At 44.2% G+C, this 18,486-nt stretch overlaps 1 protein-coding gene across 4 annotated transcripts in view; it reads left to right on the top strand.

Moving 5' to 3' along the window:
* Window positions 1-5,342, top strand: part of LIN28B (lin-28 homolog B) — a 104,934-nt gene extending 99,592 nt beyond the window's left edge. For all 4 annotated transcript variants that reach the window (XM_056344318.1, XM_056344316.1, XM_056344319.1 and 1 more), the window contains one exon: window positions 211-5,342. In XM_056344318.1, coding sequence (XP_056200293.1) covers window positions 211-580 — 370 coding nt within the window. In that variant the 3' untranslated portion in view covers window positions 581-5,342. The remainder of the gene's footprint in view (window positions 1-210) is intronic.
* The last annotated feature ends 13,144 nt before the right edge of the window (window positions 5,343-18,486 follow it).

The following is an 18,486-nucleotide window of genomic DNA, read 5'->3' as shown; positions in this document are numbered from 1 at the left end:
CAAAGCAGCATCTTCCGAGTGGCTTCAAAAGCAAACCCGAACTGTCCCTCGGCCCGCGGCAGAGGGATGTCGGTGCGGAAGCACTGACTTGTTTCACCCCCAGACCCCGTGCACACGGACGCTGAGCTTTACCTGATGTAGCAAGTCTTACCGTCTGACTGTTTTATAACCGTTTGTGTTTTATAACTCGCAGTCTCTCTTTGTTTTTAGATGCTACAACTGTGGCGGCCTTGACCACCATGCTAAAGAATGTAGTCTACCTCCGCAGCCAAAGAAGTGCCATTACTGTCAGAGCATCATGCACATGGTGGCTAACTGCCCCCATAAAACTGTCTCGCAGCAGCCCACTAGTTCTCAGGGAAGACATGAAGCTGAACCGCAGCCTTCCACTTCTGCCTTCCAGAGAGAAGGGGGAGGAATGCACGGCTACCCATCTCCATCGTACTCTCAGGAGGGCCGGTCAGAGATCTCGGACCGCTCAGGCAGGTCGCCGCAGGAAGCTTCATCGAGTAAGTTGTCTGTGTCACCCGAAGAACCAAGCAGAAAGGGGCCTTCTGTTCAGAAAAGGAAAAAAACTTAAAGCATTTGTCATAACTTTCCATTTTCTTTATCCTCTTGGGATGTCTACCTCATGCAAGTACAGGGGAAATAATTTCATTATCAGTAGCTGACCTGGAATTTTAACTACTGTTGAGGAACTGTGAATTTTTTTCTTTAATAGACAAATCACTCCAAGCAAAATACATTTGAGCAGGGTGCATTACGTTTTAACTTCTGTATGTGTGTGTATGAGTGTGCACGTGCGTGTGTGTATGTGTACATATCTATAAAAAAAATATTTTTTCCATCAGACCACTCTCCAGCTCCCACAAGACATTACTGTGAAGCAATAGGCACAGTATCCACAAACATTCCTGACTCGTTCCTAGAACCTGTTTCTAAACGTGTTCAAAAAACAAACAAGAAAATCCAAGAAATCTCACTCAGAAACAAACCAAACCTGATAAACCACACACAGAACTGAGATCAAGACTGTTACTTCTCTTGTGAACCAAAGGATACTGTCATATTTTAAAGCTGCCATATGGTACTAAATTTACTAAGACATCCCCAATACCATCAATTTGAATTTCTTTCATTCTCATCTCCGCAAAGCATCAAAACCCTTCCCCTCCCCGTGCCCGTGCAGGGCAGTGTCATGACTCAACATGGCTCTCATTGCCACCATCCTTTGTTGGTGAGGAGTGTTAAAGCTCCAGAAAAGACAATGAATGTGTAGTTTCTGTGTTGGTTTCTCAAAACATTTTGTTAAATTAATATGGTTGTAACTGTAATTTAGATGACTGTTGTGTAGGGGAGAATGTATAAGTTGTTACCAAACAGACCTTTTTGAGTGTATCAGGATACCATCCTGTTTAACCCTTTGTATTCTGGGAACATTTAGGGGACCATGGTGGCAGTAGTAGCAGCAGCAGCAGCAACTTCTCTCAGTCCCAAGTAGTGCCGCTCAATTTGAAGGGACTTCCCCCTTGTTTTCAGTTGAAATACCATGGAGAGAACTCCCTAGGGATTTTTGCTGTTGTTGTCTGTTGTGGTTTTAAAGAAAATTAAATGCAAAGCTAATGAGATCCTGGGATAAATAATTTCTTAAGAATAAAGGTAGATGGGTACTTGGGGTGCTCAGCCAGCCTCCCTTGCTGATGATACAGCATGTGTACAGTCAAGAAGGACAGGTGTCTGCTGCAGGCAAACCCAAGTGAGGGTACCTGCAAATCTGCCAGAAGCCCTGGGCATCATCTGCTCCTTGTGAACTGGAGACTGTTGCTGACCAGCCTTGGTCCAGAATGCGCTGGGACCACACACTTCTGCATTAAAGAGCAGAAAGATTGGTGGCCTCAGAGTGAGACTCCCTGGGCTGCAGCCCTTGCTCGGGGTTAATGGAGTTGGAGCCTATCAAAACTTCAAGTCGCTTTCCATTTGTAACTTCTGAATCACCAAGTCATACGTAAGATAACGTACTTTGACAAATCCCATTGTGGATGTAAGTTAATTAGAGAAACCTGTATAATCCTTAACATTGGCAATAAACACAGGCTATTAAAGCCTGAAAGTGTCGGGTAGGTTTAAGCTCGGATAATCAAACTAAAGAAACAGCCTGCATGAAAGGCTACAGCGAGCCAAAGTCCTACCCGTGGTAACTCTTTTGCAGCTGGTAGTTACAACAGGTATGCAGCTGGCTCATTACGTGGCCTTCCCCTTCCCACTTGTCCTGCCAGATGAGACTTTTACTGTTGCTGCTGCTGCTTCAGTAAACAGTTACTAATCAAACGCCTCTGTGAAGGGCACAATTTCAAGAAAATTATTTTGTGTGAATTCCTTGCCAGTGTTTGCGAGATTCTCGATGGTTTATACTGAAGTTCTCAGTATGCTAATGCAAAGCTTACCTTTGACGATATTGAATGTGATATATCTATAGAGAAGAACTTCCTTGCCTTACGTAAGGATAATAAACTTATTTAAATTATGTAGACAAATCAAAGTGGCATTGCTTAACCTTCTAGCCGGTGTAAAAACCAGGTTAAACAGCAAAGATGCAAAACTTAGGTCACTTTGAAAATTTAAACCAAAGTTCCTTATAGAAATAGGCCATTGTGGATTTGAAAACTGGTCATTCCCTGTTTATATGTAAGAAGTTCAGAGCTGAGATCAGGAAATATTTTCAACATGCAGATTTTTATTGGTGCTGTTTGAAATCACTGTGCGCACCAAAATCAGACTGAACTGCTAAGAGCACATACCAAACCCTATCTTATTGTTGAAAGCTTAAGGTTTTATTTTTATATATTAGAATGTTATCACTATTACATAACATACTCAGGACAAAGAACTTTGCTCAGGGAATATACCATGTAATGTTGTTTTTTCTTTACAGAATAGTCTACAGACCTGCTTACTCAGAACAAACCAAATAGTCTTAGACCTTTTTATCTCTATATAAGTATTATGTACTGATATTAGTAACTACCTCTGAGTTGACATAGACCTAAATTTCTGATAATCAGATCGCAGCATTTTGTATTATAAGTTCCTGTGAAATGATAAAGTGGTATTCTATACTGGTTGCTTATGTGAGCATTTGTGTCTTTACATTCACAGGGTCTGAGTTTTCAGAGATGCTGGGCAACCACAGCTCCCACTGCCTTGCAGTCGGAGTTACTGGTGCTTAGCTTTTCTAGGAGGGGAGGGATGGGGGACGGGGGGTGGAGGGGAAGAATAAAAACACAAAAGCATCAAGCCCACTTTGTTTACATAGGTGACAATAAAATTATTATTCTGTTTACAGCAAAAGGCTACCTCATATTTACTGCATAAACACACCTTTGTGCTGCTCTAGCCTTAAAGGTGGCTGTTGATCTATGGTACATACTTTTTATCTGTACTAGATATGTAACTGATAGTTCACCACTGCATACATTATGGCAAATACTTGTTTAAGATGAAGCATCCATTTGAAATTAGAAGACTTTTCCAAACATTTCTTTGAAAGTTTTTCTTTTTCTGTCTGAAGGATTACGGGCACTGTTCACAAAAATAAATACATCTCCAGAAGAGACAAAAACGTACATGCCAAAGCTAAATACATAGCAGTGCAAGCTGCGGCAGGTAACTACTTTGCACTGGGCTGCAGTAGAAATAAATTAGTTCTACTCCTTCAACAGGCTGCTCCAGATAAGCAAAAGAACCCTTTAAAGGAGGAGGCACAGACTGAGTTTGAGTCTCTTCCTTCATGCCTAAGGGCAAAATTAATATTCTGCAGCATTGGCTCAGCCTAGATTTCCCCTATTTACTAGCCTGTCCTTGCCAGAATGCTTCACAATAAAACTTGTTTGAGTACAGGTAGTTCAGTTATCTGCTGAGAGAGATGTATTTTTCTCCTAACAATAGCAGAGGTAATGTCGAACCTAGAGCAAGAATCTCTCTCTCCCATTCCCCCACCCCCAGATACTCAATTTCGTTTAATCATAAGGGATATGGTGAGGTATTTTTCACTCTCCCCCAAGGAGAGGTCATGATATTTATGTACATGCTACAAAAACTAGGCTATGAGGAAGACTTGTCTTCCTCCTCTTTGGAGGAAGAGCCAAATAACTTTTTGCTGCAGTTGATGGTAAATTTGGTGTTGTAATACCGTTTGCAATATTTTGCTTGTAGCCACCTTTCAGGGAGTGCTAAACACCACATTCGGATCCTGCCTTTCCCCTTTGCAGGCCACCTTCTTCAGCCCAGTTTTACTTTACGCCAGTGCTATCCTGGAGTTCCTGCTTCGTCATACTTAGTTGTGTGAATAGAGCCCCATAAAAAGTGTTTATAGATCTTGTAACATTCTTTGTAAGAAGAATTATAAAAGAACATGGGAAATCTCATCGAGTCTTAAATTTAATTTAATTAATTTATCTGTAAGAAATGTTTATCATAAAAAAATATATATGTATTCCCCTGTGCTAGATATAAAAATAATTGGGAAGATATGTACATGTGCAGATGCACTGATTTTAATTTTCTAGAAGTCTTAACGAGATTTGAGTATTGTTTTAGAAACAAGCAGAGCCTTGTTAAATGCATCAACCTTACTTTGCTTAGTATATCAACAGCCTCTTCTTTAAGATCCGTTGGTTGTGTTACCCCTGTTACAACTGTTGACTGATAACAAGAGGTTGATCTATGAACACGTTTCTTTCTTTATACGAACCGGAGCTGTATATTAGCAGCTTTGGCAGTGTTTTTGTGAGAATGTTGAAAACTACCAAGGTATTTGCTACCATTGTCATTGAATCAAGTGTAAGAGCAACCATCTTTACAAAGGATAATGGTTTTGACTACCTCTTGGATTACTACTAAGTTAAGCAACAACTGGCTGACCAGACTGGCTTAAACTAGTATGCGTTGCTTGTGGTAATAATAACAATAACCATACTAGAGACCAAAGTGAACACTGATTTCTATATGTCTTTAATACTGTGTCTTATCTAGTGTTTTTAAATTATCTTCTGTAGTCTAGATTACCTCATTGTCCATTTTGACTTGTATGTTGTTTACAAGGTGAAATAAAAGAAAAATCACTTGAATTTTATGTTTTAAGAAAAAGACAGTGAATTGAAGTTTTGAAGGTCATTTCACCTGTTTACTGTCTTGAGGGACTAAAGCACTGATTGCCTTTCTACATATCATGTATTTTATATTCTCATTTCATGCCTAATGTCTTTTTTTCCTGTCAGTCATGGATATTGTGAGGTTTAAAAGAATTACTTGATTAAAAATAAAACATATAACGTTGGCATTTACAGCGAGCCTTTGAGATTTTCTTTATTGCATGATAAAAAAGCACTATGCAGTCACTGGGCAGACTTCTCTGTATGTATGAATATATGTACATATATTCACTTAGGTTTAGGATATTTTATTCAGAAAAGATAATTTTAGGTATATAAACTGTTGTTGGGGGGAGGGAGAAATAAATTATTAATGCATACTTGGATCGTACTAGCAATGATGCAGAAATTGCAACCCAGGCCCTACTCGGCTATCGAAATTAAACTACAAGATTATAGCTTTTGGTACTTGCTCTCTCTGAGAATACACTGGTTATTAAAGTTACCGAGCATTTGGGTTATTCTCTGGGATAAAAAGCTTTGAGTATTGAAGTCTCATCCCGTCTTTATTACTTCTTCCATAATCTGTAATCTTGTATGTATCAATTACAGGCTTATTTAAAATCATTTGAAGAGTTGGGGTTTTTTTAGAAATGAAAGTGCTGTCAGCTACCATTACCTGGAAATTCCATTCCTAAATTACATTAAGTGTATTAGTGAATTGGGTAGCATTAGCTCATCATTCTGTATTAAAATATTTGAGGGCTGTATATGCTAGCTCCAGTGCCTCTGTTTCAATACAGGGCTCTACATATAGGTGATTAATAGCAATATTTGACAATATCTACTGAATACAAGGCAGAAAAGTTTTTTTCTATTTGTACAAACAGCTGTGTGAAGGATTACCATCTACTTACTCCATCATCTGCTCCTCTTATCATCTACTCTTCTAGTCACAGAAAACTTAATTTACTTCCCCCTGCCCCAATTCATGGCCTTAAAAAAAAAAAAAAGTAGTGAGCTATGAACATGTGTCCCAGACACATCCCATCACATCCAGTCCTGTCCCCACCCCACTCGCAACGCACAGCCAAATGGTGTCATCACTTTCCTGGAGAGGGGAGGAGGTGACCAAATCCCCTTGGCTAAGATCTCCCACATGTCCCACTTGGGTCAGCGGCAAGGAGCAAGGCTTTCTTTTAAAACCTCTTACGAGTATATTCTTTGAAGAACACAGTTCGTACCAGGTTGTTACACGTGTTCCTGGTCTGCTTGACCCCGGTGTTTTGGAGAATGGCAGGGGACACCTTGGGCATGCCACCATCTGCATTCTGCACCACCCCACAAGATGACACAGGCAGGCACAAGCCGCCTCAGGGAGCTGTGAGCAGCTCTGGACATGCATAGACCTAAGAACCACTTGAAACAAGTAAAATGGAGAAACCTCCCCTCCAGCAGTGCTTAATAGTGGTTGAAAGTGCCTGGAAGAGCAGCAACACCTAATTCTTCCCAACTAGTCTGAGACATGCATGCCTCCCTTCCATCGCTTCTGGAAGTCAGTGGTCCTTATCCTTTCAGCAGCTCCCCCAGGCAGTTATGAATTACCTCCGTGTTAAAGGCAGGAAGCTGCGCACCGGGTGGGCCGATCACAAGGAGCAGGAGCAGCTAAATCCACTGCAGCAAGCCGAGTCCCCCCTGCCTAACCTCGCAGGCGTGAGGTAACTGCCATGTGACGTTCATGCCAAGGAGAAGAAATTACTGGGTTGAAGCTTCCGAATTAGTCAACAGAGTGACATCAAAATCACAGCAGCCCTTTGAAATTATAATAAAAGCAGCATGTTCATTTGCTCCCCTGTTCTGTAGTGCTTGGGACGCATTCTTCCAAGCTATTTACAGCCTTTCTGTAACCCTAATTGCCAAAACAAATTTAGCCTTTTTTGAAAGAATCGTATTTTTCCTGTAGTCTGTTGGGACCAGGAGCTGTTTACACAAGCCTGTAATTGCAAAATTATTCTTAATTCATAAAAGGCTCCATACCTGTCTCCTTCCCTCCACACCAGTCATCTTTTCCCTGTGAATAAAAATATCCCAGATGCAAATGATTTCATGAACTTGAAAGTTCATACTTAATCTCCTTTCCTGTGCTAACTGCACAGGAAGAAACTGTGGTGGAGAGGACGGAGTTCGTTCTGTGGATGTCCTCTTCCTGTTTATTAGTATCATTTAGGTGATGGCCTGATTAATTAATTTAAAGACCTTTTTCAGCAAAGCACTCTGCTGTGCCCAGCGGCATCTGGTGCCTGCAATGCTGTTGACCTCCGGGACAACCAGTCCTCTCAAGAGCGGGTGATTCTGCACCCATCTATTTTTTTTGCAAGTGCTGTCCACTGCATGATTGCAGAGGAGTTACCATCGGGCCCCAGGCACGTTTTTCAGGCTGCTGATGCTCAGTTAACATGCAGCTGGTCGATCTTTGTTTCCTGGCCATTCAATATTTGGCCCTGGGCGCTACTTGCAGTACAGCACAGCCTAGATATTCAGGGTTGGATCAGCCAAACAGTTCCTAAACCAGTGCAGATGAACTGCCATCATTACTCCCACGTTACCAGCCAGGAGGTGGACTAGGCAGAGAGAGTAATGAGTACTGAGCTTAGGTATCCATCTAGCTTTAGATGCTCACAACCAAATAATTTTACAAATAATCCAAAATTCAAGGCCAGAAAGTATCAGTCGTTTATCTAGTTTGACCTGCTGCATGACACAGGCTGTTGCATTGAGGGCAGTTACTGTTGTATTGAATTTTAGCACTCAGCTTTAACTGGAGCCTGGTTTGCTTGGCTACTTTAAAGCATATTTTCCACTTGGGCTTCAGATCAGGCCTGAATGCTCTTGAGAAAAAAGAGATGCTCCGCTCTGTGACAGCTTGCTTTAATCACCTGCTGCTAACAAGTAGTGCCTCATTTCCACTTCCTCTGGCCCCGGCTTCCAGCTCTTTGTCCACTAGAGTAAAAAGTCCCTTTGTGCACCAGTAAGAAAATGCAAAAGCCTTTTTTGTTGTTGTTATTAATTATAGACAAGTTGCCTCCTCCTTTATCATCCTTTTGAGAAACCTGCTACTCTCCTCCTCCAGAGTCCTTCAACTTTGATGCTGGAATAGTGTATCCAGCTCTGGCTCTTAAACCAGCCTCTTGCCTTTAGTCAGGCAGACTATGGCTCAAGGGCTGCATTACCCAAAACAGACACTAGCCAAACAACACAGTCCTACTAGTCATGGTGATATGGCATTTACAGGGCCACTGGTGGAAGTTGAACACTGGGCCTGGACCAGAAGTACGTGTTCATTTCCAGCAGTGGAGATGATAATTAACTGGCAGAACACCACACACACACCCCCACACTAAGGCATGGGGCAGATCCAGTTGGACTGCAGTTTCTTTCCTTTGACTTCCTCAAGAGTAAACATCTAGAGATGGTTTGTAGCTGAAAAAGAATTGATGGATCCATCTTGGCCATTGCTGAGTCAATCTGTAACTGACAGTACTACACACAAGTCAAGTTTCTCAGTCATTCTGGGTTATTAACACAGATTTACATGGCAGGTGGTTGCACTGCCACACTCTGGTCTTCAATATTCTAGAAAACTAGTTCTTTTGTCTTCTTTCCCTTTTAGAAATGTGCTGAATTATCATGCCCCCAGTTCTTTAAAGCAATTAGCTAACCCCACACACACACACCAAAACCAAACCAAACCAAATAAAATGAAACACCAAACTCAAGTCGGAGCATCCAAAATATTTGAGGCAATCAGACTAACTAGATGTTTTGGGAAATACTGGCTGAAAGTTACTGGAGTAACTTTAAGTTAAATTTGGAAGTAATTTGGAAGCTGCCTATGAAAGAAAGCAGAAATGCTCTTTCTCCCCCAAGGCGGCACAAGGGCGGGGGCTCCAAGCACAGCAAGCTCCTTTCCATCCAGCCCCTGTTTCTTTCATCTCTCTTTGACCTACACTGACAGCTGTGACAAAAAGTCACAGTCAAGCCTGCTGAACCGTAACTTCTGTGGAGTTTCAAGCCTGAAAGTTTCTGAAAAGCAGCTGTCTCGCACAAAGCTGCGCAGAGAGGAGACCCTCTGCTTGGCAGCTGCAGCATGGGAGGGTAAAGGGGGCAGGCGCCAGTACCACCCCAGTGTTCCCTGAGCCCTAGGATGTGTTTCTGTGTTAGCAAAAGCAAAAGAACTGCAGGAGAAGACATACGGTTCCAGCACCAGGTGATTTAAAAAAAAAAAAAAAAGAAAAAAAGAAGCTAAAGTTTTCTAGCCCTTTCCAAACTAAGAAACTGGGAAAAAATAGGATTAGTGGCGGCTCCTGGAGTTTAGACACAGCCTATGAGGGGGTTTCAAGGAGCAGCAATAGGCTCAGCTCCCTTTCCACCCATTGCAGTAATGCTCCATTTCCAGAGAAGGGTTTGGGGCTGCTTTTCCCAATGACTCAGGAAGAAGTGATGGCCCTGAACCGACCCCTATACTAAAAGCTAGAGCCTTGTTCCCCTGAAGTCATTTTAGTTGGGCTTAGTCATTCTCAGCCAACACCAGACAGGGCCATTAACCATATCAGCATATTTGGAAGTGACGATATACACACTCATATGCTACAGAGAGCATGTGTTAGGAGGAGTATTTAGACCATCGCCCTGCAGCATTTCACCTGGTCTCCTGAAATCCCTGGACAGGACAGTTAGACTATGGGAACTTTGCTGTGGGCAGACAGAGCTTCCCAAGTGACACAAGTGTTTTGGCTAATACACGTGGGAAGGGGAAGGCTGCTATTCTCCTTTCCACCAGCTTAGCTGTTGCCCTTTTTTTTTTTTTTTTTTGCTAGCAGTTCTTAGCATTGCATTGTTGGATGAAACAGAAAAGAAATCCTGAAGTGAGTAACAAATTTGAAGAAGAATTTGACACACAATTAAGAAAATTGCATACAGATGTTAAAGCAAGCTACAAACTACATCAGAAGTTTTACATCATTACCGGTTGAATCTCACTGTTATTATTGAACAAGTCACCTCACTGTTCTCAGTGCTGACAAGACACAGGCACTTAGGGCTAAAAATGTTTTTCCTCACTGGGGCCAGGTCTGTGGTTCAGGCAACCCCATGCCAGGCAACAGCATACACGAAGCAGAACACATCCTGCTGTTTCTTTTAGCAGCCCAGCCCAGCTCAGCTCAGCTCGAAGAGGACCACTCCTGTCAGCAGACATTTAGGTACCACACATTTGCCCACATGCAGTTTCTTCCTCCACTTCCCTATATTCTGTTTAACTGTTCCCTTGGGTGCTCGAGTGCTTTTCGCATCACGGCTGCCATGCAGCACGTGCTATAGCTGTTCCATTGAACTCTTCCCTTGGCTAGGTTTCATTTTGCACCTTTCACGTTGCACTTGTACCGTGAGCACATGCATTGCTGCGTGTCCCCTCTGTGCTGTGTTTGCAGACCATTAACTAGGGTGGCTCCCAACCCAGGGAACAACATTGCCAAGACTTTCCCCTGAAAAGCTGTGCAATTACTACCTACAAGGAGAGAAAAGTACCTGTAACTGAACTCAGACCAGACTAACCCACCTTGGCACAAAGAACAGACTGTGTTTTCTTCTCCGTGAAGCTCTGCTATGGTCATGAGAACATTAAACCCATGAAAGCCTCCCTCCCTCCCCGCCCAGTGGAGCCATCAGCATCTCTGACTTCATCCAGGCTGTGGTAAGAGCACCAAAGACACGAGTATCTGTAAGATGCAGCTTTGGTAAGAGCAGCTGTGTCAGATTCCTGTTTAGGGCTATAAGGCAGCTGACGAGCAGCTTAAAACCCACAAGCTTTTAGCATCAAAGCAGCAAGTAGGTTCTGTGCACCATCTGGTTTTGTTTCAAAAGTTTCTCCAGTGTGTGTGGCTTCCAAATGAGCGATCATGTGTGTGATAATGATTTATATAACTCATCCTTGCCTGTATTGGGTTTGCATGGCAACATTTTGGTAGCGGGGGAGCTACTGGGGTGGCTTCTGTGAGAAGCTGCTAGAAGCTTCCCCCATGTCTGACAGAGCCAATGCCAGTTGGCTCCAAGATGGACCTGCCACTGGCCAAGGCCAAGCCCAGCAGTGACAGTGGTAGCGCCTCTGGGATGGTGTATTTAAGATGGGGGAAAAAAAAACTGTGCAAGAGCAACTGCAGCCAGAGAGAGGAGTGCGACTGTGTGAGAGAAACAACTCTGCAGGCACAGAGGTCAGTGAAGAAGGAGGGAGAGGAGGAGCTCCAGGCACTGGAGTAGGGATTCCCCTGCAGCCCCTGGAGGGTAACGCTGGAGCAGATACCCACCTGCAGCCTGTGGAGGACCCCAGAGCAGGTGGATGCCCCAAGGAGGCTGTGACCCTGCAGGAAGCCTGTGCTGGAGCAGGCCCCTGGCAGGAGCTGTGGGGAGAGAGGAGCCCAGGCTGGAGCAGGTTTGCTGGCAGGAGCTGTGACTCCGCAAGGGACCCACGCTGGAGCAGTGTGTGCCTGAAGGACTGTGCCCTGTGGAAGGGACCCACGCTGGAGTGGTTCATGAAGAACTGCAGCCCATGGAAAGGACTCATGTTGGAGAAGCTCATGGAGAACTGTCTCCTGTGGGAGGGACCCCACACTGAGCAGGGACAGACTGTGAGGAGGAAGGAGCAGCAGAAACATGTGATGAACTAACCACAGCCCCCCTTCCCCTGCACCACTTGTGGGGAGGAGGTAGAGAAATCAGGAATTATGTTAAGCCCAGGAGGAAGGGAGGGGTGGGGGGCAAGCTCCTTTTTTAAGATTTGGGTTTATTTCTCATTATCCTACTCTGATTTGATTGCTAATAAACTTATTTCTCCAAGTCAAGTCTGTGTTGCCCATGAGAGTCATCAGTGAGTGATCTCTCCCCGTCCTTATCTTGACCCATGAGCCTTTTGTTTTATTTTCTCTCCCTTGACCAGCTGAGAAGGGGAGTGATAGAGCAGCTTTGGTGGGCATGTGGCATCCAGCCAGGATCAACCCACCACACTGCCCACAGTCAAGAGAGGCCAAGAATATTTCACCTTGAGCCAGTACTACAGCCACCTCTCCAGAACACCCCTCCTCTGGATGCTGCGCTCTGCATCAGAGCTCACCACTATTCCAGCTGGATAAAGGCCACAACATTGCAAACAGGAAGGTAAAAACCCATTCCTAGAAACCTCCACTGATCCACAGACCCTCCTACAGATCCCAAAAAGCAGCAAGGAAGGAGCTGAAATTTCAGCTCCCACCTGCAGCTGGTAGACCAGACAGCAGCATCTCTACAGGTAATGACATAAAACTTTCCATATTTTGTCCACTCATCATTTCCTGCTGTTCAGCTTGACAAAGTAGCAAAGCTGGGCCTAGGGTTCTTCCCAATTTGTCTGCAAGATGAACATTTTCTGAGCACTTTGGCAAGAGCTAAATTTTTGGGGCTGGAAATAACAATAGGGTGATCTCTTTCTGAGCCTTAGACACGTATTTTTCTCTACAAACACAGAAGTTCCTCAAATCAGCCGCATGACAGTGCTTTCCACAGAGCAGGGATTAGAACTGATTTCCAGGTGAAATTTTCCAGAGGAAAAAGCCTACCTGCCTCTTTCTACATGGATACACAGGTACAAGGAGCTACAGGTAGACAGAGACACACATCAGGAACAGGGAAGGTAATGGAAAAAACTACACTGATCAACACAGATCTCGAGTCCCTAAGTAACACCAAGTATTTATTAGCTTGCAGCTAAGAGCCACAAGCAGTTACCAGAGAAACCTTGTCACCCCTGTGAGTCACACAGGCATATGCTATACTCACTCAAAATAAAATCATCCACAAAGCGTAAGACAGAAAGCAAAGCGACAGCATACAAGAAGAAAGGGCTGCTGGGAGAATAAAGAAGGTCAAGAGTCTCTTTCAATTAGTTTCCCTCAGCTGCAGAGAGACGCTGGCAGGTCCCGAGGGCCACAGGGCTCCTGGCATCACCCAGAGCCCGCACCAGAGCTTCCCAGGCCCGTGCCGGCACTGCCGGGACCCAGCCACGCTCGTCACCCGGCGCCTCTCAAGTGTCCGTCTAACCTCTTCCAGGGGCTTCTGAGCCTGGTTTTGTCCCGACTGAGTCAAAGGGGGAAGGATTTGGGTCACTGTGAGCTTTTGTCAGAAAGGTTCCCTAAATTAGCTTCTCTGTTTGAGATAAAAGGAAGAAAGAGGTCCATCTTTATTTTCCCCATTCACCCATCTTAATTACTCCATCTCATCCCTGTCTGCTATTCACTGGCTCCCAGCAAGGCCCCAGCAGCCAGGTCACAGGTCAGCATGGAGGACAAGCCTCTGCTTCCCTGAAAAGGATTGAAATGTCTTAAGTGCAGCTTCCAGAAAGTGCCTATCCCTTCTGAGAAAGCAGGCTTGGTGAACTGCACCAGCAGTGGCACGGCAAGGAGACCAGGGGCTTGGAAATCACTGCTCCTGCGCTTCACTCTCTGGACATTGCTTGGTTTGTTCAGAGCCTCGGGAAGACAGTGAACGTACCAATGTACCCCACAGGGCACTGCCTTATTCCTCCAGGTAATTAGCAAGGTACTTGCCTTGCAAATTTTCAGATCTACTCATCTGCCTCCTCTGTGTGTTTAACTACTTTTAATTCAATGCATAATTTTGCTGCTGTTGTTATTAATGGTCATGGGGCAATTTTACTTTTCCTCTAAGGTCTGGGAAAAGATCCTACCTATACATTTCATATTAGAGCTAGTGTTTGACATGTGTGTACCCATGTCTAACAGTTCCTTTAACATCTCACGATACACGGTGGTTTTCTTAAAGTCTTTTACACAGAAAGGATTTCCTGAAACAAGTAACTTTAACAATTATAAAAATACTTGGTCTTGAATTTATATGTAGTAGTAACTGCACCAGAAGCCAAATCCCTAGATTACGCCCAGACAGCCAACAAGAACGTGTTTTATTATTCCTGCATTGAGTCACCGCCGCCAGGTTTGGATACCCACTGTGAAGAACCATGAAAACCAGACTAGCCACAGAAAGTATAACAAAATTTTGCCAGTAGCCAACAAGTTTGGACACGCTCACAACCACACTACCAAATGATCTACAGATAACGGTAGTGACACAGGAATCAAAAGCTTGAGAGCTGTTAACCCAGCTGTTCAAGTGACATGAGAAACTATGGGAAATGCGAGGTTCTCCCGGTGCCTGGGATGGGGGCTGTGGCAGAGAGAAGTGCCAGCATCAGGGCTGCTCATCACCACCTCCAGGTAACAAGTTGGTGGGCCAGTGTCACCTGGAGTGCTTCTGCAAACCAAGAGCAGAACAGACTTATCAAACTGTTAAGCCACCTTTGCTCTTTGAATACCCATCTTGTCCCTTCCTCAAGGCAATGGCTGTCCCCCGGGACACCACAATGCGGGCAGGACATGCTCTGCTTTCCCTCTGCTTTCCCTCTGCCAGCAGTGAGGGCGCTCAAGTGGCAGCCGTAAGCCTAGGCTTCACAGAGCTAGTCCAACTGCTGGTAGCAACTAATTTTCCCTTGGTGTCCTTGCTTCTACTGCCACCACCCTTGCTATTCCCAAGCACCAGTTTTCACACCTGCTGATTTTAGTTTTGGAAACCCAGGACCTGTCTGCAGAGGTGCAGGGTGTTCAGAGTAGTACTGAAAGCTGCTGAGCATCCCTGGGACCACTGCCTGCAGGACAGGCACCACACAGCTTTGCTGTGCTCACAGGTGTCGTTTCACAGGTAATGGAATTAGAAGGTCCCACTTGAAGTTATCTCACACAGATCATCAGAAAAACTGCCTCGCATACACACAGATAGATACGGGGGGTGTGGGGAGTGGGGGGTGTGTGTCTCTGCTTAACCAAAAGAAGATAGCAATGTGGGTTTCCGAGTATAATGTATTGCCCTTTAGCTGTAAGGCTTGAGCCAGAATTCGCTGAAACAAAGAAAACTCCAGGTGATGTTACTGGACATCACGGGCAAGGCCACATGACTAAAGCACTACTTTGAACCATACATGACTGAAGCACCAGAAATGCCCGTGTGTATTCATGTCCTGGTTTTTTTCCCGTTAAAAAAAAATAGAAAATTAAATAGGCAAAGAAAGCAGTGACATGATTCTTGCTCAGACAGGAACAGGCTGAAGTCCTAACATGAGGCCATCTGCTTGAGGGAGATATTTTTTATTCATAGTTTAAGCTCAAAGCAAGAGGAAAATGTCACACTATCCAGCCCCTGGCACACACTTACCTCACTCAGGATTTTGTGAGGCTCTGTTGAATTTATTCTATATAAAAGCTGTTTGCTGCCCTGTGCAAAGGTGCTTATTCCAGAGGTGTGCCTCTGGATACTCATCTGATCCACCTTGCAGGATGCCAGCTGTCCCTGCTGACACTGCGGTACTCTGGTGCCAGAGCAAGTGCCCGGCCACTGCTCTCAGCCCTGCGCTTGCTGGGGCACTGCAGGGTTGTAGCTCATGGCCCTGCAGGACAAGGTCTTATTTTTTTCTCCCGCAGTTTACCTACATGCCAACTATTATTTTTCTCTTCTTTCTGCAGTGCTCTCAGCCCTATCTTTGCTGGAAATCAGCAATAGATGAAAGAGGAAAATTGCTGGTTTTCCCTCGTGTTTTCATATAATTACTGATATTGCAAGACTATCATAGATAGCTCCTTTCTTGAACCATGCCTAGATAATCTTCTCCACTTCAGCTGAAGCTCAGGGTTTGCATTCAGCAGTGAAAATGCCCTGATAGGACTGAGTCTCACCTGCAGTAGTTACACTGGTGACCTTCCTCCTCGGAAAGGGAATCTAAAGCCCCAGCCACGGGTCCAGCTCTGTTTGGCACTCTCGGCAGTAATGGGGGGGATGGAAAGTGTCCTCAGACAGCATGATGCTAAAAGGGATGACTGCAGGCACTTTAGACAATAGGGTTAGTGGAAGAACACACACATTTAGCAGGGATGATTTCAATAGTGCCAAGCTGTGTGCAGTACCTTTCCAGAGGACACAGCATATCTGCAGATTATTTGGTAGCCCCAGAAGAAAAAAAAAAAAAAAAAAAAAAAAGGAAAACTGCAATGGGCCAGCTACCAAACGTGTATCAACAACATATAACTGTTACTGAAAGAAGTCTGGTTTTTTGAGAAGTTACACATTGAAATACCACATAAGCAAATATCCGAGGGAATTCACTCTGTTCTGGCATGTGTCAAGGACCCAGCTGGAGCAACTTTTCTAGCTGAAGGTACTACACCATAAGGTGACAGCTTCCGGTACAAGCAATAAATGCAAAAAAAGCCAGCTATGAGGGTAGGCTGAAAGAAGCAGATGTTATCTCTTTTTTAGCAGTTTCCTTTTACAGGAAAGGCTGGCTCAAAGGGACGAACATACAGTTGTTCTCCAAGTCCAAAGGAGAGGGGGAAAAAACCCCACTGAGCGCAGTTTCCTTTTGCAGTAGTTTCAAACAGGTGAGCAGCAGGCAAATACTGAATACCGACCTATCTGACTTCACGAGGCGGAGATTTCCCAGGTTGGGACAGACAAGCCCAGAAAAAGCAGCTTCATCTTTCCTCTCCCTGCCCCATTCTGAAGGGATAGGGGCTGCTGGGGAAGAGGCAGAGTAACTAGCTGGGATCCTGAATACCTTAGGACTGCCACAGAATTAGCTGCCAAAAATAATCTGCTGCTCCCCTGCTGTGCTGCACAACGTACCAAAATCGTAACAAGGCAGGCTTTGATGAGAAACATCCCATTTACCTGGCCATGATGGCAACACTCACTCTGTAAGAGCCATACTGCAAATGCCAAAAATTCCTTTAATAACAGCTCAGTAGATGTTATCTTTTTCTCTTCACAGTACAAGCCAGAGCTGGGCTTGGATAGTAATGCATTAAAGTTAACATACATAGTATTCAGTCAGCAGAGCTGGTAAGGAAAACAAAGAGTGTAAGAAAGCACATAAGAGTTTGATTTTCCAAGCTGAACTTTAGTTTAGTGCTGGAAAGGACCAGATGACAGTGGAAGTTCTCCAGAAACATTTCCCTCTGGAAAAGAAAAAAAAATATCTTTTCCCCACTCCAGAAGCCATTAAAATATTTCCCATACTGTTTGCATATATCATCTCCTCTATTCAGATTGCCTCTGTTGGGAATTTCCATTACTTCCAGCAGTCAGCACTTTTTAGTACTTCTAAATGCATTGTATAGCATGATAAATATGATGCTGGACAAGAGCAGAACTCAGATCAACTGCTTCAAGACACAAACAGCTTAGCAATCATTCTTTCCATGACATGATTAAGTTACTCTGCACAATTGATTTTTTCCTTGTCTTTCTTCAGTAGAACCTACTGCATCTAACTCAGAGAGGTGGAGAAAGCGTCTCTAAGAGAAAGACAGGGATTGGGACGAGAGATGTAAGATTGAAGTTGCACTGTTGCCTGTGGTACACTGTTGTAGCTATGTGCTGCTTTAATAAGAACAGCTACCTGATGAAGTTGTGCAGGGGCAGCTTACAAATCTACCAATTATCAAAACAAATCTATTCATTTTAGTAGTTTCCCCAAAAAGTTTATGATCATAACTATACTTATTCCCCCCAGACTATAGAGATGTTGCCTCCATCACTTACTTTGGACACCATAAGACATACTCTAAGCTCATCTCTGGCTCATCACCAAGCCTGAAGGTTGCGTACACCTCCACATTCTTTGCCAAATCAGTATCTTTCCAATTAACTGAGTTGTTTTGGCCTCCCCACTATCAATGGTATTTACCTAAAACACGGGAGGTTTCTCCCCAGTAGAGGCTGCTGTTTGCATTCTTGTCTTCCAACACAGCAATTTTTACATTTCTCCTCTGCTGAGCAAAACAGCACGTACCTTGTTTGTTACAGCATCTGACAGTCAATCAGAGCGTAGCTGCGGTCACGCTGTCAGGCTGCACTGGACGAAACACTTGTGCTGGCTGAGTACAGTCCAGAAGCAGTTTAGGAACAGGCTTGGCCATAACACTGCCCTCCCAGCTCCACCTGCCCTGACCCTGACAAGACACCTGCAGCAGAGGAGAGTTACCAGTTCAGTCCTCTTTACGGCTTCTACTGGTAAGGTAACATTCAGAAAGCAATCAGTCTTCCGAGATGCTTATGATGAGTGGAGATAAGATTTAAAATTTAGCAGTCTCCATCTGACAAGACAGCCAATGTAAAAATAAACTGGTTTGAGCTGAACGTAATATAAGCAACTTGTAGACAAACTGTAATTAGCTCCAAACCA

This window comes from Falco biarmicus, chromosome 6 (assembly GCF_023638135.1).
Source record: "Falco biarmicus isolate bFalBia1 chromosome 6, bFalBia1.pri, whole genome shotgun sequence".
NCBI lineage: Eukaryota > Metazoa > Chordata > Aves > Falconiformes > Falconidae > Falco > Falco biarmicus.
This window is presented reverse-complemented; position numbering and strand designations above follow the sequence as displayed.